The sequence below is a fragment of the Lissotriton helveticus genome, chromosome 2_2, assembly GCF_964261635.1.
Source record: "Lissotriton helveticus chromosome 2_2, aLisHel1.1, whole genome shotgun sequence".
NCBI classification, from domain to species: Eukaryota; Metazoa; Chordata; class Amphibia; order Caudata; family Salamandridae; genus Lissotriton; species Lissotriton helveticus.
Genome location: NC_136060.1, coordinates 472,159,866 through 472,183,103, shown reverse-complemented (window position 1 = coordinate 472,183,103; position 23,238 = coordinate 472,159,866). Strand labels below are relative to the sequence as shown.

At 51.0% G+C, this 23,238-nt stretch overlaps 1 protein-coding gene across 3 annotated transcripts in view; it reads left to right on the top strand.

Annotated features, from left to right (window-relative positions):
* DNAAF9 (dynein axonemal assembly factor 9) overlaps positions 1-23,238 on the top strand; it is a 548,844-nt gene that overhangs the window by 351,232 nt on the left and 174,374 nt on the right. For all 3 annotated transcript variants that reach the window (XM_078678718.1, XM_078678720.1, XM_078678719.1), the window contains exon 26: positions 7,260-7,348. In XM_078678718.1, coding sequence (XP_078534844.1) covers positions 7,260-7,348 — 89 coding nt within the window. The remainder of the gene's footprint in view (positions 1-7,259; positions 7,349-23,238) is intronic.

Here is a 23,238-nt window from a genome sequence, read left to right as displayed (position 1 = left end):
TAAAACTGTGTTAAAACTAAAACCTAATTAGCATTTCTGGCCACCTGTCAGCCCCTAGTAAATGGTACCCTGGGTACCCAGGGCATGGTGACCAGAGAAGACCCCCTAAGCACTTATTTTGCCACCCTTAGGGGCCCTGTACCCTGACACCCACACACTGCCTTTGCAGGCTGAGTATCTTAAGTACAGAACTAAACAAAGAGTTGACATGGCACACATTCCTGTGTGCCATGCCCACAAGACCCACTGCCCTGGCATACCTCAGTCATCCCTCTGGCTGGGTGCCTATGCCAGTGGTGTGGGCCCAGGTGCATAATCCCTGTGCTCCTACAGTACCCAGGGCCATTCCTGGGCACTGTAAGTGCAGTGCTGCCATTAAGAGTATATGGTGCTGCGAGGTCGACATTACGAACTCCACAGCACCATGATGGCCCCACTGAAGACTGAGAAGTTTGGTATCAAACATCTCAGCACATTAAACCTGCACTGATGCCAGTGTGAGATTTAATGTAAAATGCACCAGTGGGCATCTTAGAGATGCCCCCTGAAACCTAACCTACAATCCACGTCTGGACTGAGAGGCTGCTTAGGCTGCCACAAAGCAGACATGCTGCTGGACCCCTGGGTGGAGAGCCCCACGCTCTCCTGGGCCTACATCAATGCACATCCTTGGTGAGGTGCTAGGTCTCCTTCCCCAGGATGGGCAGGGGGAAGCTTCAAAGGCCTGCCGCCTCTGTGAGCTTCTCCAGGCCATTTGTTGTACCCAGCAACTGGCCCCCACCGGTTCTGACCCCCGCTTTGGCGGGAAGACTGGCGGGAAACCCTACGTCAGGATGGGGGGGTATGCCAGCCTGTGCCAACCCCACCCCTCAGGTGCGAGACGCAAGGTGAAGCACGATCCCGGGCTCCGGCCATCTTGAAGATGGGGAGCCCTGCCCAATCACAGCTAGGCTTCTGCCCCCCTCCCACCGGAGAGGAGCAGACTAGGGGGTGTACCCACCCCAGGACAGGGACCTATTGGTCCCTGCCCTTGCCCTACCTGTAACACCCCTAAATCCAGTATTTAGGGGCTCCTAGAACCTTCCTTCCTCAGATCCCGATAAGAAAAGAAGAAAGACGATCAAGAAGAAGAAGACCTGCCGTGCAGCTGCTAATAACAGGACGACCCCTACTGACTTGTCCCCAGCCCTACCGGCCTGTCTATCCTGGAACCTGCTCCTGCTTAATCCCGGCGACTCCTGTGGACAGCAACCTTGGGACACCCGGAGGACCTGCCTGCCTTGACCCTCTTAAAGACTGGGACTCCCATAAGCAGAGGCTCTGCTTCAACAACCATACCCCTGGTGCCAGCCAGGGAGCACAAGACCAACCCACTCTGCACCTGCCGAGCCCGGCCTGTGCCCGAGTGATCCAAGACCACAAGGACGTCTCCCCGGCGACTGGGACCCGAAGTCCAGTGCCCAAAGACCCCCCTCGACGAACCAGACGACGCCTGCAGACTCAGAACCAGGGACCCCACCAACCGCGACCAGCCGAGGGTAAGATTCCCGACACCCAAAGACACCCCTGCACCCGGCGCCCCATGGCCCCCTGTGCCCTCCTTTGGGGTACTCACCTCTTCTTCAAAATCCGAACCTACCTCTCGAAGAGGTGGTGGAAACCTGAAGAATCCCCTTCCCCGAATCTGCAGCCTTTGTTCCCTTTTTACCTTTTCCATTAAATAACATTGGGCGCCCGAAGACTCAAAAGCACCCTGCACCCAGCCGCCTGAGTGCCGCTGGAAGTGCAGCTACTACTCTACTCTACTTACCCACTTGCCCTGAGTAAGTGACCAGGAGCTCAGCTCCCCCTCCCTTCTATTGGATAACATTGGGCCTAACTACCTCTGCACCCGGCTGCCCCTGTGCCGCTGAGGGTATACCAACTGTACCTACCTGACCCTGGGGGACCCCTAAGTCAATGCCCAGAACCTTAACTTCACTGGTCGAGTCTGCACCTGGAAACTGATCCGGATCGGCTCCAGTCGACTTTATTCCACCTCCCCCAGCGCCGATTCCACCGGCAGCACGTCCGCAGCTGATGCCGGTTGTGTCCCCAGCCGGCGTCGACCCCGGCCTCCACCCCGATGTGGACACGGAGCCGGACTGGCGTCGGCCGACGGCGGATCCGGCGCTGATGGGTACTTTTGTGCCCCTGTTCTACCCTAGATGTTTCAGACCAAAATGGCAGTGAGAGGAGGGTGAGGAGGACTCGGAGGGGTCTGGAGACCCTTTGACTGGCCAGCTAGGTTACGAACCGGACTGGAGAGAGGAATTGGGGGGAGCCAGTGGTCTGGATAGCTCACCAGACCTTGGCATGTTGTCTCCTCCTACCGTGGCTTTAGAGGAGGGAGCGTCTTATGCCGTGGTGTTGCGTAGGGCGGCCGAGGCTCTCTACTTAGAACTACCTACGGTGGCAGTCAGGACTAACCTCCTGACCGAGATGCTACAGCCAGCAGCGAGCTCTAAGGAACCCCTGCTGCTGTTTAATGAGGCCTTCACTGACATACTTTTGGGCACCTGGTCCAGGTCCAACACAGGGGCTCCTGTGGATAGGACGATTGCCCGACGCCACCGCCCGGCTCCGGGCGACCCCACTCTCCTCTCCCAACACCCCACACCTGAGAGCTTGGTGGTCCAAGCCTCTACATTCAAAGGTGCATTCCCTAACGCATCACCTGATAGGGAATCCAAAAAGCTGGACCATATTGGGAAGGAAATGTTTTCTTCCTCCAGCTTGGGACTGCAGCCGGTAAACACTGCATGTCTGTTGGGCCGTTACACCCACTCCGTGTGGGATACAGTGGCGCAAATGCTGCTCCCAGTGCCCGGAGGAGGCCCAGGCCGTGCTCTCCCGTGCAGTTGCCGAGGGGAGAGACGCAGCAAAGTTTACGATTCGCTGTGGGCTGGATACCGCTGACTCGCTAGGCAGGACGATTTCCACGTCCGTAGCCCTTCGACGTTACGCCTGGCTGAGGTAGACTGGTTTTTCAGAGGATGTCCAATCCACTCTAATGGACATGCCTTTTGATGGCCGTCGCCTGTTTGTCGACAAGGCAGACAATGTGCTAGAGCACTTTAAGGAGTCTCGGGCTATGGCCTAGTCCTTGGGCCTCTCCTCCACCCGCCCTCCGCAGTCTGCTTTACGCCCCTTTTGTGGCTACGGAAGGGGTGCCCCGCCATGTCCCGCCCAGAGCCACAGGCGGGCGCAAGCTGTTCAGCTCCTGCACGGGTGGGGACGTGGGATCCACCGCCAGGGTTCTGGGTCCCAGCGGCGGGCCACTTCACCACAGCCTCCTCTGCAGCAGCCTCCAAACCCTTCTAGTCCGACCTTTCAGGGCCACCATTCGCCAGTGAGTGGCAGGATTTGCCATCATTTCCCACACTGGTGCACCATCACGTCGGAAAGGTGGGTTTTGCAAATAGTCCAAAGGGGCTACTCTCTCCCTTTCGAGACTACCCCTCCACCCATGCCACTTCTGAACTATCTCATGTCAGAGGATCATCTGGCCCTCCTCCAACAGGAAGTTATGGTTCTCTTGGCCAAGGGAGCCATTGAAAGAGTTCCTGTCCCAGAAGTAGGTCATGGTTGCTACTCCCACTACTTTCTGGTACCCATGAAGGACAAAGGACAAAGGCCTGCATGCTATCTTGAATCTCATGAACGTCAACCACTTCCTCCGGAAGGAGAAGTACAAAATGTTGACGCGAGCACAAGTCCTGTCTGCCCCTGACCCTGGAGACTGCATGGTAGCGTTGGACTTGCAGGACGCCTATTTCCACATCCCCTTCCTGCCGGCCCACAGGTGTTACCTACGGTTCACGTGTTCACGAAAGTGATGGTGGTGGTCGCAGCTCATCTGTGCAGATCAGGGGTTCTAGTCTTCCCCTATCTCAACCACTGGCTGTTAAAGGCGGGCTCACCCCAGGCTGTTGTCTTCCACCTCCAAACTATGGCCGACCTCCTGCATTCGCTGGGGTTCTCCATCAACGTGCCGAAGTCACACCTGACTCCCTCTCAGAAGCTCATCTTGAGCGGAGTGTTTCTGGACATGACTGATTTCGATCTTTCAGCCTCTATCCTGGGTTTCGGTCAGGATGACTCTCAGACTACTGGGCCTGATCCTGCATCCTGCTGGTGGGCCATGCCAGATGGCATATGCAGACTCTGCAGTGGGTCCTGAAGTTCCTGTGGGCACAACATCAGTGGAACCTGTCTGATTGCCTCCAGATCTCGGAGGGGACCTTACACCAATTGCATTGGTGACTAACGAACCAGGATTGGGTCGACAGCACATCCCTCTCCCTTCCCCAACTAGAGTTCACAGTGGTGACTGATGCGCCACTCCTGGGATGGGGCAGCTAGATGGGGGAGGCGGATATCAGAGGCCTCTGGTCTTCGGTGAAGTCCGGGCTCCACATCAACCTTTTGGTGTTTCGGGTGATTTGTCTTGCACTCAAAGCATTCCTTCCCTCTGTCCGGGGAAGAGTATTGCAGGTGTTCACGGACAATACCACTGCCATGTTGCACTGCAACAAGCAAGGCGGGATAGGGTCGTAGACCCTATGTCAAAAGGCTCTTTGCCTTTGGACATGGCTGGAACATCCTGGCATGTCCTTGGTGGTTCAACACTTGGCAGGTTCAACACTTGGCAGGTTCTTTGAATGCAAGGGCAGACTTGCTCACCTGTCGGTGTAAGATCGATCATAAATGGCATCTTCACTCGAAGGTGGTGCAAGATCTCTTTCAGCAGTGGGGAGAGCCTTGGTTATATCTGTTCGCCACCGAAGAGAACGCACATTGTCAGTGGTTCTTTCCAAGGCGGCACTCGCTCGGCTAAGCTTTTCTTCTCAAGTGAAGCTCAGGCCTCCTATATGCCTTTCCACCGATTTACCACTTCTGGCCCGAGTGCTGAAGAAGATCAAGTGCGACCGGGCCCAATTCATTCTTGTGGCTCCGTACTGGGCACGGAGTCTGGTATCCTGAGCTCTTGAGCATGGCCATCGATCCTCCAATCAGACTGCCTCTTCAGGAGGATCTTCTGTCGCAGCAGCAGGAGATTGTCCTCTACCCGAACCTGCCCAGTCTTCACCTCCTTGCGTGGAGTTTAAGCAGTGGCGGTTGACAGCTTTTGACCTTTTGCCTGAAGTCTGTATTGCCATCTTGGTAGCCAGGTGTCACTCAACCAAGTCTGTACACGCCTGTAGATGGACAAGTTTGTGGCATGGTGCACAGCAAAAGCTGTGGATCCCCTTTATGCCCCCCTTTCGGAGGTACTCTTATCTATCCTCTCTTTAGCCCAGCAGGGCTCTGCCCTGGGCACTCTTAATGGCCACCTTTCGGCCACATCTGCCTTTCTTCGCCTTCCTGATCAGCCTTCTCTTTTCAAGTCTCCTATTGTAAATAGATTTCTAAAGGATAATTCTCATCTCTTGCCTCCCCCTTTCATAATGCCCCAGTGGGACTTGAATCTTGTCTTGATGTTTCTTATGTGTGCTCCCTTCGAGTCTCTACATAACTGCCCTATCAGACACCTTACTTTGAAGACTGCCTTCCTTGTTGCCATCACCTCTGCTGGCAGAGTGAGTGAGCTTCAATCTCTGTCCTCAAAACCTCCTTTTCTTGCTGTTCATCTGGCCAAAGTGGTCGTTCGCACAAGGCCCTCCTTTCTTCCCAAAGTGGACAGACCATCACTTTGCCCACCTTCTTCCCGCCTCCGCACCCTTTCAAGGAGCAGGAGAGACTCCAACGTCTGGACCTTAAACTTGCGCTGTCTTTTTATCTAGACCGCACAAAACATTCCCGGTGGACGATCAAGTCTTTGTTGGCTATGTGGCCGCCAAGAAAGGTTGGGCTGTACAAAAACGCACTATTTCTCGTTGGGTTGTCCTCTGCATTAAAATCGGCTACTCCTTGGTGAAAAGAAAGCTCCAGTGGTACTGCATGTTGACTCCTCCAGGGCTACGGCAGCTACTACTGCCTTGGGGCTTGGAGTCCTACTCCTTGACATCTGTCAGGCAGCCACGTGGGCATCACTGCACACGTTCACTAAACATTATTGCCCTGACAACCAAGTCCGGAGATATGGCTACTTTGGCCGCTATGTTCTCCAGGACTTTCTGGTGTGAACTTAGTTCACAGACCCACCACAGAGTTGACATTGCGAAGGTATCTATTCTAAGGTTAAGAATCTGTAACTAACACTCTCTTTCAGATGAACAAGATAAATTCGGTAAAAATGTATATGTAAGAGACATATGTAGTTATAGAATCCTTACTGCCCCACCCATCCTCCCCGTTCTGCGAACTGACTTCTAGGAATAGGGATTTCCTTCCAGGGCTCTAGATATGTGCACCAGTGGTCAGTGTCTTGCATGGCTATGCACCTCTGGTGTGGAAAGTCATGTCAGAACTGACGTCCGCGCGCAGGGTTGGCGTCTAAGTAGACATCGCGACGTCTATCAGGCGACCACGACGCCGACGACAGGACACAGAGGCGACTGACTCCACCTACCGACGCGCAGGGATACTGCTAAGAGAAAAATTCTCCTGATCCAGTCTTGACGCCTGGGGGTAATTCTAAGGTAAGGAATCTATAACTAACATATGTCTCTTACAGATACATTGTTACCGAAGGTGAGTAACTTGTTCGTTTGTACCACTTTTGCATATAGTATCTCCATTAGTATCTCCATTTTCTCAGCTAAATTCAGCCATCCTAAATTTGGCAAAAGACACAGAAGTGTTGGGCGGGATGCGGAACAAATCAAACATTTACTGTCAGTCAAGAGACCTGGGTTAAATCCATCATTCTATTGCTCACCATGCCACCCCAGTTAAGATGCAGCCATTTCCAAATCAGTGTTGACCCTGTCCTCGTGGGAAACAGCCAGTCCGAACTTTCAAGCCAGGTGCCCCTGGACCAGAAGTAAGCATCCTGGTACCGGTTTCAGGGTTTTACCCCTTATCAGCCAGCCTAGATATGGCACAGCACTGTTTAAATGCCCGGTGTTGACCTGAACCCCAAGCACTAATAGAATGCTGGAGCCACCACTATATCTGTTCTTGGGCAAAAGAAGTCAAGAGTTATAGACCCATTCTCTTATACTTTTAAAATATGTACTGTAAAATAGTGACACCAATGCATTAGAATGCACTTGTTGTACAATTATATTTTTCATCTATTTGACCCATCACTTTGTATTTTGCTTTCATTGTAGATTGTCATCACAGTTGTAGCAGGTCTTCCCGGCAGTTACTCCAGTGATCTCTGTGCCTTTTTGGTTAACTTTCACAAGGAGTATGTAAGGTTGGTGTAGGTTTTAAATTATACATAGAACTTGTTTGAATTGTTTATTCTGAACAAATACTTGACTATATTAATTTTGGTCAGTCTGTCTTCTTGACAATATGTTTTCAAATTTCTGGTTTTCCTCAATGGTCGCACTGGAGAACAGAGAAACATTGTCTAAAAACCATTGTCTTTAACTGTGATCCAAGTAGGTTCAGAGATTCCCAGCCCCTTTACTAAGAGTCTAGCATACTTGAGGCAGAAAACCCCTGAACAGCACTCTACTCCTATAATTGTTTCTCCCTTACTAAGTTACAAAACTTCAATTTATTTTTCCATAGTAATGATACTATATGTGTCAATGCTATTTTAATGGATACTTCACGATATTTCTTTAACACCTATGCGGGTTTGGCACAGATTCTCTTAATAACTGTAAATGTGACTACTCAGTTTGTTGATATTTGCAAAGTAAGTGTATGATGCTCGACTTTGATCAATCTAGACATAGCAAGGAAAGTCTTTTTGTTAAGTTCTATCGGCTGCAAAGTAGTGTTATAGAAGATGCCAAGAGAAGTAGAAACATCTATTGACAGGATTGCCACATGTTAAGCACTTATGTTAATACACTTGCTGATGCTCAAAGGACAAGATCAATGGTTTCTAACAGAGCACAGGCCAACTGAAGGCAAGTGAATACTATTAACTGCTACCTATATAGGTCCTTGCCCTCTCTGCCTGACAATAGATTTCTAATGGGTACTTGTAACTGGTGATTCCTCACCTTGTGAATAGCTCCAGGTACCAGAATGGATCAGGAAGATTTCTACAGCTTAGCCCTTGCACGATGTTTGGTGGCATCATGCCGGACTGCTTCAGGCTCGTTCTGCCTGAAAATTGACAGTCAGAGCAGTATATTGTGTGCACCCTGGCACGCTAACATCAGTTCCTTTTATTTCTGCATCTTCATATGCAGATCTGAAACTAAATCTTTTTCTTGTCAGTTGACGAGTTTCTTCTCAAAATTCTTAGTTTTTGTGTGCAAGGCAACACATTCCCCCCTAAAACGTTTGGGTATCAACTCTGTAGGGACAATCACAAACAGAAGTCCATTACAGGTCCTCACGACATATGCCTCTGGTGTTTGGGTTCACTCCACAATGCGAGGACTGTGCCTTTATGAATCCAAAGGTATTCTGGGAACGCAAAGCCTAGCTGTATAATGCAGAGCACTGAAAATGTTGTGTAAGTCCTGTTCCTGCTCAAAGTCGAGGATGAAGAGCCGTTCGCACGAGAGGTTATCCTTACAGTCGATCACTAAGGGTAAATCAAAGAAAATGCACAAGAAAACCAAGAGGGATGAGTCTTGCCACTTTCTTCTAGAGAAATTGCTTGAATGTCAGGGGTCCTCACAGTCTTAATCCTGCTCCCGCTCCCCGCCAAGCTGTCTGTGCCACCTGAAACTGTTTTGGGTTTAGCTGTGATTCTGGAGCCGACTTCACAATCCGGTGCCAAGATCCTCTCCAGTGCCTGGTCTGATACTGAAGGAGGACGCAGTTCCTGTGGTTGTGCCTGACTGAACCGAATTTATCTTGACCTTGACGGATGTCACCTTCTGTCTGAGTTGAGACATGATTGGTACCTGTTTATTCTGACTCTGGCAAAACATTGACTTTACTTAAGAGTCGTCCCCCAGCGCTTCGGCAACTTTTTGAATTAGACTGTTAACAAAATCATCATGTTTTGTTAACAAAGTCATCAAGTTTTTGGTGACAATGGGAATGAATCACCCTCGTACCTTGATGATGGCACTGTCCTCTCAATAGAAGTGATGGCCGCATATGCTTTGGTCGTCGACATGCAGCTGAAGTCCTAGAATTCGTTACATGCTGGTGAGGTGAAAAACAGTGTCTTCACAAAAGTTTTGAAAACTCAGAGACTTTCCATAGCCCCTTTTGCTCTTCAACAAAGCCCTGACTGACACTCTAATGGGTACCGGGCCTAAGCCTTGCTCTTGCCCGCCTGTAATTAGGCAGGTAGCCTGATGCCAGAGGCCTGCTCGAGGTGATCCTGCTTACCTGACACAGCACCCTACATCTCAGAGCCTGGTAGTATGGGCTTCTACCAGCAAAATTAATCCCAACTCATTTTTTACGATCCCGTCTCTCCCGATCTCTTCCCACCCTCAGACAGTTGAAAATAATTGAGGCATTCAATCAACAAATGTTCGTCTCCACCAGCTTTCGATTAGTCAGCGCCAGCTGTCTACTGGATAGGTACTGCCCAGACATTGTGGTTGGTGATTGCCGAGCTCTTGCCAGTACTCCCAGAGAAATTCTGTGCTAAAGTGATGCAAACCATTCAAATTCGCCAGTATGCAGCAATTTATATAATCAGATTAGGACTGGACAATACTGATTGCTTAGGCAGAGCTCCTGCACCATGCCTGGATGAGATCTACAGGCTTCCATGGTGGTGATCAGGTGTTGCTGATGGATATGGCTTTTGTCAGGTTTCGCCTGTTTAGTAAGAGTGCCGATTCAGCATTGGAGATTTTTCAAAAAGACTAGAGCCACAGTGCACTCTAAGCCCATCAGGGAGTATCCCCAACCGTTTCGTTCTTCTTTTGAGGCCTCGCCTGGTGTTTGACATACAGACAACCCGAAGCCCCACTGCCCAGGTGTTCAGAGTAGGTGGACCATTTGAGAATGTCCATCATTGTCTTCAGGGACAGTGAATCTCACAGTCCCCTGCTCCTCCTGCATCAACCTCCAAACCCCTTTAGTTTTTCCTTAGCGGAACACGACTACCCTGTGGGAGTCAGGATGAGTTGTTTCCTCCGTGGGTGGCAGAACGTAACTTTTGACAGGTGTTCCTGCATTTCGTTCAACAGGGCTACACTCTGCCATTCCTTTCCGACCCTCTTCATCTTCTGCCCACATCAGAGCTGCTTTCGGAGGAGCACTTGCCTATGTTGCTGAAGGACGTATAGGCTGTTTTTGGTAAAAGTGGACATAGAGAGAGTGCCGGCCTTGAAAATAGCAATTGTATGTTTCTCCTGCTATTTCTTAGTGCTAAAAAACAACGGAGGCAAATGTCTTATTTTAGATCTTCAACTTCTCAACTTCTTCCTATGGTAGCACAAATTACTCCAGTATTGGAACTTTCATAGATTCCCATTGCTTGTATCATTCCCCGTCGTCGGACTGGGAGCCTCGGTAATAATAAATATATATATATATATAAATATATACTTAGGTAAATACACCCTAATAGGTGTAAAAAGTAAAAAATTAGGCCTAGGCCTCATTATATTTTGTAGCCTATAGGTGTCCTTATGTAAAAGGACCCAAACTCACATTAGCAACCAATCAGATTAGCCTCACCCTGTGGAACCTTCCTGAGAAAGCTCAGAGCCTCAGATTTTCTACCGCATCGTTGATGACAGGGAGTCTCTTTAGAGCTCTGCTCTAACTTCTACTTTGAGGTACTATTTAAGCTGTTTTTTGACAGGATTCCTTTAAATTCTTACTATGGCTGATAAGGAAAAGAAGAGCCTTTTCAGGCCTTGTGCCACTTGTGGCAAAAAACGACTTTATACTGAGGATAAACATAAGGATTGTATATACTGTTTATACCCTGACCACAAGCCAGAGGGTTGTAAGATATGCAGGATGATGTCTGTTAAGACTCTTCGAGATCGTGAAGGACGGTTACTTCTTTGGCTGAGAAAGTTGGAAAAGAAGGAAGAAGTGGTTTCTAGTGATGATGAAGATGCCAGATCATCATCTTCCAAGACATCTTTGAAGAGGGGTGTACCATCTGAGGAAGTTTCATCTGAACCCCCCTCAAAGGCTTTGCGTGGGACCTCTGATAGGTCTGGCAAGCCCGGGCCTAGCGAATCTCCTCACGAGAGTGTAAAGGAGAGGGAAAGGCTAGCACCTCAGGTGCTGAAGGCAAAACTGGATGAGGGCTCGGCTGGGCCTTCACATCAGGAGAAAGTTTCTAAGTCCTTCAAGAAACCAACTGTAGAGGCTTCAACAGTGGTCAAAAAAGGCGCTAAAGCCTCTGTGGTGACTTTGTCTCCTCATACATCGACGAGCCATCCATCGACGACGAGGATGACGACGACGACGGCGTCGACGAGGACTTCGACGACGATGCCGTCGACGAAGACTGGGTCGACTACAGCGTCGACGACGATGACTACGTCGACGGTTACCACCTCGTCGACGAAGACAATTCCGTCGACGATGACTATCCCGTCGACGGTGGCAATCTCGTCGACGACGACGATCTCGTCGACGAGGGTGAGCCCGTCGACGTTGGCAGTTCCGTCGACGACGACGAACCCGTCGACGATGACGAGCCCGTCGACGATGGCGATCCCGTCGACGGTGAAGTTTATCTCGTCGGCAGTCCCGTCGACGACGGTTCAGACTATGGAGAGGCCGTCGACGGCAGGTGATAGAGGCACCAGGAAGAGGAGAATAACGCCGGATATGACTTCACCTAGAAAGGTGTCATCATTACCCCCAGCCCTGTTGTTGGATGAGGATGAGTACTCGGAGAATGAGATGTATGGGGATGCATATAGCCCATCTCAGTTGCATCTGAAATACCACGATTCTGACCAGGATGATGAGTACTATTATGGGCAGGAGCAGCGACAACAACAACAGGTCGCATACCAGGAAACTCAGGCACAACAGGGCACGGTTACAATGCCTATGAGTCTTTTGACGGACTTGAGAGCAATGCTGGAGGAGTATAGAAGCAGGCAAGGGTCGCGACCAGTGGAAGGTCAGGCGCATGTTCAGCCTCAGGTGATGGCAGTTCAGTCTGTGGCCCCTTCACAGGGGGAAGAGGAGAGGGAATATCCTCGGCAGACACAGGTCCAGGATGATACCTCGGATGAGGATGAACAGAACCAGGATCAGAATCCTGATAACGAATGGAACCAGTATATAGCACAGGATCCGGCTTCTCCTGTGCCGGACCCGGTAGATTCACCTCCGGCTGATGTGGGAGGTTTCTTCAGCTTGATGGAAAGAGCCACGGCACGCTTTAAGCTAGCCATGCCGGCAACATCTACGGATTGTTTTTTGTATGATTTTAAAGAGGCATACCGTAAGACAGTGCGTTCGATTCCCATTGTAGAGCACATTTGGGATGAAGGAAAGAAGGTGATGCAGTCTCCAGCGACAGTCATTCCAACACTTCCACGCTTGGAGAAAAAGTATAAAGCTCCGGATGACAGTCCCGCCTGCTTGATTGGACAACCTAGACCAGACTCAGTCATATCGCAGGCGGCGCAGAAGAAATCACGGAATCCTTCGGCCACCCTCACAACTCCACCGGACAAGGAGGGTAGAAGGTTAGACAACGCTGGAAAGCGTTTTTCTTCTATGGCTAGTTTGTTGGTCAGGGCGGCCAATGCCTTGGCGATTCTAGCAAGATATGACCGCCAGATGTGGAGTGATGTGGCACACTATGTGGAATTACTGGCGGATGACCCTAGAGCTGAAGCTCGGAAACTTCTGGAAGAAGGACAACGGTCTTCTTCTGAAATGATTGATTGTGCGATGGACATTGCCACCGTTTCTTTCCGTGCTCTGGGCAGCGCGGCTGTTCTTAGACGGCAGGGGTGGCTACGAGCGACTTATTTTCGACCAGAGGTCCAAAATAAGATTCTGGACTTGCCCTTTGATGGGGACATGTTATTTGGGAAACATGTCGATGACACCCTACAGGGAATAAAGAAGGACACAGAGACAGCAAGGGCTCTGGGGAACCTACAATATAGAAAGACACCATTCCGTGGAGCGAGAGGAAGAGGCTTCACTTCTCCAAGAGGTGGTTATCAGCAACAGCGATACTCGCAGCAGTCGCAGTCGTACAGACCACAGTACGGCAATCAATATTATCAGAGACAGTCACAGTCTCAATCGTTCTCTCGTCAGAACGCTCGTGGACGTCAGGGGCGTCAGGGCAAAGACGCTGGCAAGCGTCAATAGCGGCCTCCTGACTCTGCCAACTGTTCCTCCGCCTCTGGTATCTCCAGTGGGCGGCAGGATATCTCAACATCTGAGCAGCTGGGAAGAAATAACATCGGATCAGTGGGTATTGAACATCATCCGACATGGGCATACACTAGAATTCCAGGAGTTTCCACCTACAAGAGCTCCCCACGCCACTACTTCAAAACATCTAAACCTTCTGCAATTGGAAGTTCAACAAATGCTTCGGAAGGGGGCGATCCAACGTGTTCCCCTATCACAAAGAGGAGAAGGTTTCTATTCAAGATTTTTTCTGATCCGAAAAACGAAACTAAAGTGGCGTCCGATCCTGGACTTAAGGGAGCTCAATACCTATCTCGTAAAGCTGTCGTTTCGGATGATTTCACTCCAGGACATATTGCGCCTCTTGAATCCAGGCGATTTCATGGCTACACTAGACCTGGAAGATGCCTATTTTCATATCCCGATCCATCCGGCTCACAGACGTTATCTTCGCTTCACAGTGGGCAAGAGTCACTTCCAGTTCATGGTGCTCCCATTTGGATTAAAATCCGCTCCTCGGATATTCACAAAGGTGCTGGCCCCGGTAGCAGCTTTTCTGAGAAGACAGTCGCTGGAAGTATTCCCGTACTTAGACGACTGGCTGCTGAAGGCACCAAGCTTCCAAGAGGCAACAGAAGCAGTGGACACATGCTTGAGCCTCTTCATTCATCTGGGTTTGCAACTCAACAGAGAGAAATCGGTTCTTCAACCGTCAGGTATGGTGAAGTTCTTGGGAGCGATCCTCGATACTCAGTTGTGCAAAGCCTTCCCATCGGAAGAGAGACAGTTGAAACTCATGTCTTCAGCCGCTCGGCTGCAGAGGAAAACTTGGATGACAGTCAGGATGTACAAATCTCTTCTAGGGTCGATTTCATCCTGTATTCAATTGATTCCGCACTGCAGGCTGCGAATGCGCCCCTTGCAGGAGGAACTGGACCTTCAGTGGAGACAAGTGGAAGGGTCGTTCGACGACAAAGTTACGGTCACCCAGCAGATGAAACGGACGGTTTCATGGTGGATGAAGAAATCTCACCTCGCAGTGGGTCTCAGTTTCAGAGCGGCACCGGCTCCTCGCGTCATTACCACAGACGCCTCCCTTCAGGGTTGGGGAGCGGTCATGCAAGATCTCCAGGTCAGTGGCCACTGGACACCATTAGAACGTCGCTTGCATATCAACGTTCTGGAGCTAAGGGCTATTCGATTGGCAATGTTGGCGTTCCTTCCAAGGATTTCAAATTCGGCCATCCTGGTGCGTACGGACAACACCACCGCAATGCATTACGTCAACAAGCAGGGCGGCACAAGGTCACAACTGCTTTCTCAGGAAGCCCAGTTGCTGTGGGAGTGGGTGATCTCACAGAACATCACGCTCGTGGTGGAACACCTTCCAGGAGTATGCAACACGAAGGCAGATACGCTAAGCCGCTTGAGGGCAGTCTCACACGAGTGGGAACTGGACAACACAGTGGTCAAGGACATCTTCTCCCGTTGGGGAACCCCAGCGATCGACCTGTTTGCAACACCGAGGAACAAGAAATGCCGGTGTTATGCGAGCAGGGAACACCATCGAGGGTCACTGGGGAATGCCCTTTTGATGTCTTGGTCCGGCGCATTTGTTTACGCCTTTCCGCCATTTCCCCTGATCCCTCGTGTACTCAAGAAGCTCAAGCTGGACAAGTGCAGGATGATACTAATAGCGCCTGCCTGGGCTCGCCAGTTCTGGTTCACGGAGTTGCTTCTTCTATCGGAAAAGCGGCCCATTCATCTGCACCCCAACCAGACCCTTCTATCAATGTACAACGGCCAGGTTCTCCACCCGAACCCGAGCTCGCTTCAGTTGACAGCTTGGCTCCTGAACACAGAGAGTTTAAGGATTTAGACATTTCAGAAGAATGCAGGAACATTTTGTCACAGGCACGAGCTCCTAGCACTAATAAGACATATAGAGCGAAATGGAAAAGGTTCTATTTATGGTGCCAGAGAGATGGAGTGCATCCATTCTCATCAGCTCCGCATCAGCTCTTGCCATACATTCTATCTTTGGCACGGGCAGGTCTGGCTCATGCTTCCATCAAGGTCCACTTGGCAGCTATTTCCAGGTACAGAAGGACAAGATCGGGCCCTTCTCTACTATCAGCAAGGATAATAAAGCAATTCCTGAAAGGGCTGTTTAGAGTTTTTCCGCCAGTCAGGCCCCCACCTCCGGTTTGGCACTTGAATGTGGTCCTGGCTCAACTGATGAGATCGCCATTTGAGCCAATACATAGGGCTGAACTGAAGTTCCTATCATGGAAAGTGGCGCTTCTTCTGGCACTCACATCTGCAAGGAGAGTAGGGGAACTACAGGCTTTAACTATCAAAGAACCTTTCTTGCAGTTCAAGAATGATACATTGATCCTACGAATGAACCCCAAATTCATTCCGAAGGTACCGACAGACTTTCATCTGAATGAACCGGTGGTTCTGAATTCTTTTTTTCCTCGGCCTTCCACTCAGGCTGAGAGGACACTTCATTCTCTGGACGTTCAGAGATGTCTGAAATTTTATCTGCAACGCACAGCTGGATTTCGGAAGACGCCCCAGCTGTTTGTGGCCTTCGGGGCCCCAAGAAAAGGATTTCCTTTGTCAAAGCAGGGAATTTCCAGATGGATATCAAGTGCGATCCGTTTCTGCCACCAGGCGGCAGGCAAACCGTTGGAAGGACAGGTGAAGGCGCACTCCACAAGATCGATCTCATCGTCAACAGCGCTGTTTGCTGGAGTATCGATAAAGGATATTTGCAGAGCGGCCACCTGGAGCAGTACTCACTCATTCACGAGGCACTACTGCCTGGAGGCGGCTGCAAAGGGGGATTCGGCTGTTGGACAAGCAGTCCTGAGAAATCTCTTCCAGTAAGAGGTGAGCTTTCCTCTCTTCCCTCCTCCTGTTTTTTCAAACATTTCGTTTATGATGATATGATTACTGTTTTATGGTTGTTATGATGTATAATATCATTGGTTTATAATGGTTCTATAACTATGCACGAAATGTTTGAGGTATGCTAACTGCTATCTACTCTGATACAAGCAATGGGAATCTATGAAAGTTCCAATACTGGAGTAAGAAACAAGTTACTTACCTGTAACTTTAGTTCTCCAGTATTGGTAACTTTCATAGATTCCCATGCGCCCACCCGCCTCCCCTGGGAAAGCTCACTCTGGGCTAGGTGATTATGTGGCAATGCAACGGCTACGAAAATCTGAGGCTCTGAGCTTTCTCAGGAAGGTTCCACAGGGTGAGGCTAATCTGATTGGTTGCTAATGTGAGTTTGGGTCCTTTTACATAAGGACACCTATAGGCTACAAAATATAATGAGGCCTAGGCCTAATTTTTTACTTTTTACACCTATTAGGGTGTATTTACCTAAGTATATATTTATATATATATATATATTTATTATTACCGAGGCTCCCAGTCCGACGACGGGGAATGATACAAGCAATGGGAATCTATGAAAGTTACCAATACTGGAGAACTAAAGTTACAGGTAAGTAACTTGTTTCTTCAAAATGCTCACACTGGCCCAGGTTCTATGTGCCCTGAATCCTGCAGATCCACAAATGCAGCTTGCGACTCAATGTGGGCTAGGACCATTTTCTGGGTTGCCAGTCTTCTTCTACCTCAACAACTGGATGTAGAAGACTGGGTTGTCTCAGTCAGTCGTAGACCACCTCCAGACAACGGCGACACCTCTAAAACCAGTAGAGTTCATTATCAACCTACCAAAGTCACACTAGGCTCCTTCAGAAAGGCTCTGTTCATCTGAGTTCTTCTGGATATGGTGTGTATTCAGGCTTTCCCTCTAGATCAACAAGTCCAGGACATTCTGGCTAGGATCCCCCTGTTTCAGCCTTGGTACTTGGATCTCATTCTGAATGGCCTATTGACTTCCTGCATCTTCCTTTTCTACCATGGCAAATGGCTTATGCAGACTCTGCAGTGATATCTGAAGTCTCAGTGGACACAATGGAAATCTGCCAGATCCCACCCAGGTTTCGGAGGAGACTGCAAAAGATTGACAATGCTGGCTAATAAGACTCAGTTGGACCAGCGTCATCTGAGAAAGGTTGAGATCAGAGGACTCTAGTCTCCGGGAGAATCAACTCCCCATCATCCTGTTGGAATTACAGTTAATTCCCTTGGAATTGAAAGGCTTTGTAAAGTTCTTCAAAGAGAGGCTGGTTCATGTTCTCATGTACAACACCACCACTATGTGGTATTGCAACAAGCAGAGTGGGATCTGGTCCTGTGCCAGGCGGTCCTGTGCCTCTGAATTTGGCTAAATTGTCAGGGAGTTTCCCTGGACGTGGAGTCCGTGGTTGGATGTTTGAACGCCAGAGCTGGCTAACTCACTAGACTATGCCTAGCGGACCACCAATGGAAGTTAACACTGCACCAAACTGGGCAGGGTGGAGTCACTGAACTTGTGCCAGGGGGCCTTGTGCTTCTAGAATTAAGTGGACCACCAACGAATCTTCTTGGTGGCGAACCACCTGGCAGGATCATTGAATGCCAGGGTAGACAAGCGCAGCTATTGACTCCTAGCAGATCACGATTAGCAGTTACATCCGGAGGTGACGCAAGGTCTCTTCTGCAACTGGGGAAATATCTAACTTGATCCCGCGGGCTCTACCTACCGACTTTTGGCCTAGCACCTTTCCCGAACCAGTATCGGCATCGGAGTCAGCCCGTAATTTAGGGGTCATGTTCGGCCCTAACTTACAACTTGATCTACATGTTAATAAAACCACGGGAACATGTATGATGCTGCTCCGTATGCTCCGCAGAGTTTTGCCTCTGCTTCCTGCTCAGTCCAGGCCGGAGGTAGTCCGTGGGACTATTTTAAGTCGGCTGGATTACTGTAATGGTCTCCTTTTGGGGGCCCCAAAAAAATCTGATAGGGAAACTGCAGAGGGTGCAGAATATGGCTGCTAAACTGGCCCTTTCACGACCCAGATCTAGCTCTTCTACTCTTGCGCTTCGTGACCTGCATTGGCTCCCGGTAGAACTACGGGTCCAATTTAAAGCGGCCTGTTTGGTATTTAGAGCGGTACACCTCTTGGGCCCCATCCCACTACAAAACATGTTTGCATGGTATTCTGCCCCACGGCTTCTGCGGTCGTCATCGGCTCACCTTCTGGTGGTGCCTAGGTTTCAAAGAGTGAGGATGGGCGGCCGCTCATTTAGAGTGGCGGCAGCTAAATTGTGGAATTCTCTCCCACTCACTCTCAGGAGCTGCAAGGACTATCTTCCATTCAGGAAGGCCTTAAAGACTTATCTTTTTCCCAAGTAATTGCTGCGCGTTTGCTCTGGTCTTGTGTGGGGGTTCTCTGATCAAAGCGCCAGGATGCCCTCTGGGTGACAGGTCTGCGCTCTAAAAGTATGCGAAATAAAATAAAATAAATAAATTTTGCCACCACAGCGAGCACTCAATGTAAGTTCTGTAGTAGGGGATCTCTCTGTATAGTCATAATCTAGTGAATAGTCCCGCCCATGTGCGTGGACCCCGGAGCAATCAAAAATAATCTCTTAATGTGTCAAAAAATGCAGAAATGCATAGACACTTAAGAGAGAATTTAAAGACAGATAATGCAGCCAAAAAGGCTACACTGTCCAGTACTTCAACTAGAAATTCCACCATAAAATCCACAAAACAGCAAAGCCTGTACAGATTTCCCTTGCTTAACAGCAAAATCCCTCAGAAATGATAGAGAGAAGAACCTGGACAGACAAGCCCCATAGGCTGCCATTATGTGGCTTAAATAGGATACTGTGCCTTTAAGGAACCTTCCAGAACCTTCTCCCAGTATCCCAGAATGCATAGCAGGTCCAACTTAGTTTCAGTTCTTTTTTCCGGCTCCTGCAAGCAGGACCCTGGAGCATTGAGCTCTCCCTTTTCAAGGGTTTTGTTGGTGTTTTTTCACTAAATTCGATTTTTGTGCTTTTAAAGTACTTTGGTGACTTTCTTCTTGGGTTTCTGCACTCTTTTGCTGTCCATAATGCCTGCATTATTTGACAAATGCCCGGAGTGCTCCAGGAAGAAGGCCAAATCAGACCCCCATGAGGTCTGTATCCTCTGCCTTCCCTCTTCCCACATCCCTGAGGATTGTGTGATCTGTAGAGGCTTCTCTGGAAGGACCCTGAAGGACAGGAGAAGAATCAGACTTCAGGGACTTGAAGAAAGAAGATTGAAGGCTCGAGGTGGGTCAGGAGAGGCTCCTTCTGCCCATGCTGAGGCCTCTGGGGGGCTCCCCAGGGGGAGGAAGTCCAGCTCTCGTCCAATATCTCCTTCTGGGTCAGTTGCTATGACCACGACGTCGAGAGGAAGGTCCACGGCCAGTTCCCGGTCTCCCCAGGGCTCTGGGTTGAGAAAACGTCGCCCGTCGACGTCGAGGGACGTTTACAGGCCGCCGTCGAAGCCGGTGTGGATTTCCTCGTCGTCGGCGTCGAGTGGACGACATCGGAGGACCCGGCGTCGGCGCTCGCCGTCGAGGCGACACCGCCGTTCGCCGTCGAAGTCATCGTCGTCGAGGGGATCCTCGTCGTCAGGGTCGCCGTCGAGGCGGAAGAGATCTCCAGCGCCGAAGAAGTCGACTTCGAGACGGTCTAAGAGATCGACGTCGAGACGATCTAAGAGGTCGACGTCGAGACGTTCAAAGAGGTCGAGGTCGCCGTCGAGGCGCCATCGCCCGTCGTCGAGATTTCGAGGTTCATGATTCTGGTCGGGGTCGACGTCGAGGCATAGACACCGGTCGACGTCGAGGAGTGTGAAACGGTCGACGCCGAAGGGCCGATCGCCGTCGAAGGGCTCGCGTTCGATGTCTGGGCACCGGTCTTCGGCGTCAGGAGGTCGTAAGGACAGGCCCAGGACTGTGGGGGGCTCCCCACAGTCTGGACATGGTGATGGCTCGCCGGGAACGGCGTATTCCGCGGTGTATACCCCGAAGAAGCCTACTCCGCCTCCTTTACCTAGGGGTCCGCCTCCGAGGGCACCGACCCCTCCCCCGTTGCCTCCCCTACCGGCTCCGAAGGTCCCGGTTCCGGTTACGCCTCCTCCACCGGTTCCGCCGAGATCGGTGTCGATGCCCAAGTACCCGACACCCCCGAAGAAGACTCCTAAGTCGAAGGTTCTTCCGAAGCCTAAGGCGTCTGAACCGGGGAGGCCTACGGACAGGCCCAGACCCAAGAGATCTAGGTCTCGCTCGGGTAGACGAGACAGATCTAGGAGTGGACGCGGTTCTTCATCGAGATCCAGGCATCGCCATAGGAGGCATAGGTCCCGGTCCCGTTCTGCCTCGGGGACCCGTTCCTACTCGCCAACGTTATCTGATTCACCGGAGACTAGGGTGTCCCCAATAGATGACATTGGCACGTTTCAGGAGGTTCTCCTGCGTGGGGCGGCGAAGTTGGGGATCAAGGTTACAGCTCCTACGCCTTCAACTTCTGTGATCTTTGAGACATTACATAAGAAACACCTGTCTCGCCCCCTACTACCTTTGGTGCCGGGGCTCCTTGAGCCTGCTGAACAGCTCTTCCTAACACCGGCGGTGGTGAAGTCTGCGCCTTCCAGGCTCATCAAGAAATACAGAGCTCCAGAGTCGGACCCAGCTTTCTTGAGAAAGGACCCGACACCGGATTCGGTGATCGTGACAGCGGCTCGGAAGCTCCATGCCACCTCCCCTGCATCCACTGTGCCTCCTGATAAGGAGAGCCGCTGGATTGACTCTGCTGGACGGAAGGAGTGTGGGACGTCCTCCACAACGATGAAGGCCGCCAGTGACTCGGCTCTGTTGGGACGATATGACCATTCACTGTGGGACTCGATGGAGCAGTTTGCGGACCTCGTTCCTCGCGACCGCAGAGAGGACTTCATGGAGATTGTCCAGGAGGGGATGCTGGTCTCTAACCAGGCCATCAGTGCCGCCGCAGATATCTCCCTGCTGTCCGCGCATGGATACTGCCACGGTATAAATCAGAGACGCCATGCTTGGCTCAGGTTGACGTCGCTTAAGCCTGAAGCGCAACAACGTGTGGCGAATCTGCCGTTTTCCGGAGACACTCTCTTCGGGAAACACGCGGATGACGAAATGGCCAGGAATGAAGGCCGAGGCTGAGACCCTGACGGCGGTGGGCTTGGAGAAGACCAAGGAGAAGAAACCCTACCGCCAGTTCCAGCGACGGTTCGGGTCGCAGGGTCGAGGAAGGGGACAGTCTTCTGGGCAACATCAGCAGCAGCCACAACAGCAGCAGCAGTACAGAAGGCCCTTCCAGAAACGCCAGGGGGGTAGAGGTAGACAGCAGTCCTCTACCGCGACCAAGGGCCCGGCCGGGTCTCGACCCTGAGCGGTTACTTCCCCTTCGTCCGTTACCCGCTCCGGTGGGGGGAAGCGTTCAATTTTTTCTGGCAGAGTGGAGAACAATTACTCAGGACAAGTGGGTGCTGAATATTGTTTGCAATGGATACAGTCTTCGGTTCATCAGCCCGCCTCCATCGATCCCTCCGGTCAGCTCACGGTACCAACTGCGCGAGCTCCAGGCGGAGGCAGACATCCTGCTAAGGAAAAGGGCGATAGAATACGTACCTCTGTCTCAAAGAGGAAGAGGTCTGTACTCCCGGTTCTTTCTGGTCCGCAAGAAGGACAAGAACGAGTTCAGGCCCATTCTGGACTTGCGACAGGCAAACAAGTGGATTCGCAGAGAAAAGTTTTGCATGCTGTCGTTGCATCAGATCTATCCTCAGCTGCAACGAGGAGATTGGATGTGTGCCATAGATCTACAGGACGCATACTTCCATGTGCCAATTGCATGCAAACACAGGAAGTTTCTGCGCTTTCAAGTCGGCACCAATCACTATCAGTACACGGTGCTTCCCTTCGGGCTGAAGTCTGCACCCAGGACATTCTCGAAATGCATGGCAGTGGTAGCGGCACACCTGAGGAAGAAGAAGGTGTTTGTCTACCCGTACCTGGACGATTGGTTGATCAAGGCCTCCTCCTTCTCGGAAGCTCAAGCACACTTCCAGAAGACTTGCGTTCTCTTGAACAAGCTGGGGTTGCACATCAACATGTCCAAGTCTGTCCCGACTCCGGTCCAGTGCATCCAGTACTTGGGAGCCTCCATCGATACGCTGTCAGCAAGCGTGTCTCCTTCGGAAGAGCGACGTTTATCACTCCTTCGGAAGGCTCAGGCTCTCATGTCCGCTCCATCCACGACAGTGAGGACGGTGTCTTCTCTGCTGGGATCGATGGCCTCGTGTATCTTCCTGACGCCACATGCGCGGCTGCACATGAGGCCGCTACAGGAGTGTTTGGAGGATCAATGGGACCAGAGGAGAGGATCTTGGGACAACAAGATACGGCTGTCTCTACATGCTCTTCAGTCTCTGAAGTGGTGGTGCTCGAAGGAGAATCTCCTCAGAGGGGTTCCCTTCCACAAGGACATTCCCACACAGACTATCGTGACGGATGCGTCTCTCCAGGGCTGGGGAGCGCACTCCGGAGACCTGCAGATTCAAGGGACGTGGTCCCCGACGGAGTCCACGTACCACATCAATTTCCTGGAACTCAGAGCTGTTCACTTGGCACTGAAGGCCTTTCACCCGTCCTTTCAGACCAACTCTCTACTTGTTCAGACGGACAACACCACAACGATGTATTACCTCAACAAGCAGGGGGGCTCGAGATCGCGCACTCTGTCGCAGGAGGCGCAAGCGATCTGGCACTGGCTTCTGGCTCGAGGACTGTCGATTACGGCCACCCATCTGCCAGGTGTGCAGAATGTTCAGGCAGACGAACTGAGCAGACTGAT